The sequence below is a fragment of the Sphaeroforma arctica genome, assembly GCF_001186125.1.
Source record: "Sphaeroforma arctica JP610 unplaced genomic scaffold supercont1.4693, whole genome shotgun sequence".
Classification (NCBI taxonomy): domain Eukaryota; class Ichthyosporea; order Ichthyophonida; genus Sphaeroforma; species Sphaeroforma arctica.
Genome location: NW_014035865.1, coordinates 1 through 2,264, shown reverse-complemented (window position 1 = coordinate 2,264; position 2,264 = coordinate 1). Strand labels below are relative to the sequence as shown.

At 43.4% G+C, this 2,264-nt stretch overlaps 1 protein-coding gene across 1 annotated transcript; it reads right to left on the bottom strand.

Moving 5' to 3' along the window:
- Positions 1-293: 293 nt before the first annotated feature.
- On the bottom strand, positions 294-2,121 carry SARC_14488 (hypothetical protein; the record flags this gene model as incomplete). The annotated part of the gene is made up of 5 exons (XM_014291376.1): positions 294-369; positions 868-1,137; positions 1,403-1,462; positions 1,645-1,834; positions 2,007-2,121. Coding segments are annotated over 5 exons (711 nt in total), but the record flags the coding sequence as incomplete, so codon positions are not given.
- Between the last annotated feature and the right edge of the window lie 143 nt (positions 2,122-2,264).

The window sequence follows — 2,264 nt, the reverse complement described above, 5'->3', positions numbered from 1 at the left end:
GTATTACTCCGGGCTATGCCTCGACATTATTGTGTCACATATATTCCACTTATGTAGATAAATTTGTACACTCATACGCCTCATATGTGCACGCAGGCAAGGATAATCAACTTGTACACATCGGCCTTTTTAAAATGCACATTTTATAAATTCATGACCTTTGCATTTATGTGAATCAGATTTCTGGGCTTACACGCCACGCAAATGTACAGAACTGTCGAACATACAGGCTTGCAGACGCATACAATACGAGAACATCAGATCGATCCTACCGCTCGCTGTGCGTTGTTTACCATACCTGAGATTGTAATGGCTGTTGTCCGTACGAGTCATAGGAATTCTCGGAACTTCTGCGTGAGCTCTCGGTTGCTGCAAATTAAGATGATTCCATATTCAGATATACCTTCACTTGCTTAAAAATAGTTTAAGAGACATCTTCTTGATACTATCAGTAGATGAATACACTAACCAAACACTATAGTCTAGTCGTCTGATGACTTAATCTGTTGGCATTATCACTGAGCGGTGAAATGTCTGTCAAGAACTCACCATCGCACCCCCACCCAGCCTATAATTATACGTATCAATCAAGGACAAAAACAGGCCGACTTCCAAGCAATTGCAAGCTGTGTATCTTCATCAAAGACAGCTCATGAACGCTTTGAGGTCCACCTTACTATCAGTCATCTTGGGAATGTGACATTATTGCAACTCAAGTGGAGAATGAACTGCGCATCACAAATTACAACCATAGCAGTCACACCAAAATCACTATGAGTACTCCTCTGTTCGTGCTGATTTGCAATACTACATCATAAAGCGCAAATGCACACTGAAGATGCTTCGCCAGGCTTGAATGTCGCATACCGAAAGTTTCCCCATGCTGGCTGTATGACACGTTCTGACTCGAATCACTTGACGATGCTGATGTGCTGGACAGTGTGCTATTCGTGTGAACACTTTGTTCGTCGTCAAGTCCCTCCGCGTTGTTGTCGGCTACGGCACTTAGCTGCTGCGCTGCAGCGTAACTTAACTCGTGTGCTGCGTAGTAGTCTTTGTCTTCGTTGCTACTGCTAGAACCCAGACTATCGCGGTCAAGATCCTTCATATCACCGTCCTTTTCTTTATCACTCATGTCTGTGGATCAACAATTCACGAATTAAACCGAGCCACATGTTTGACGGCCTGTTTCCCAATTGCAGCTAACGACGTACAAAAAGTGTACCATTGTTTGTTTCGTGGCTTATAGTGCACATGGATTGGGCCACTTTTCGTCAGCAACTCAATTTGAAATGCTATCTCAGTCGTTAAACAATGTGGCAGTACGAAGAGCTCAATTTGTGCGCAGGCCTGATATTCTGTATGGTACAAACGAATCTACAACAACCGTGTATATACATACCATCTGTGTGCCCGGCTGCCATCGTGGGAGTACCTTCCACTCTTTTAGGCTGTTCTTCATCTGTGTGACGGATATGGATATGATGATTGATTAATTAGTTGTAGTATGAATATGATATAGACAGTTTCATTGAGGTTTGAATTCAGACAGGACTACGATGAAGCTGCGACATATGTGTGCACTAGTGTACTGAGAGGTCATGCTAAACATTCATCTGTAAGTCTACATCCATGACCTCATACCTGCTTTGAACTCTGCCTTATATCCATACGGGTCAGTATCTGGGTATAGCAGTTCCTTGTGGTTGTTGGCATGTTTATTGAGTTTCTCTTCTGATAAGGCGATGGCACCGAATATCCAAAGAGTGGGCAGCATGCCAATCACTAACATAGTCAGTCCAACCCACAGGAAAGTAAGCGCGTTATTCATATCCTGCACACATACAGGGTACGAAGTGTTATAATGGGGTCGGATGTATAAGTGGTGTGGATTGGACACAATCAATATCTGATGGGCGAGTGTATCATTGAGGCTCATACTTAAAAGTATCAAAGCCCGGGAACGACTTCTATATGGGTCGGCTGCATTCAAATTCGAAACTTACGTGACACATGTCTCCGTACACTAGCTGACTGTACAGAGGATTGATCGTGCTGCATTGAGTGAAAAATCTGGCATCGTCGAGTAGCAGATATGTGGCATTGACCTCACGACGGATTCTGTGACGATACAATTTGGACAGTGATGGATGAGCAAAAGGTGAGTTATGAGATATATAACGCCGTGAAATGATACAACTTAAACACACACACACACACACACACACACACACACACACACACACACACACACACACACACAC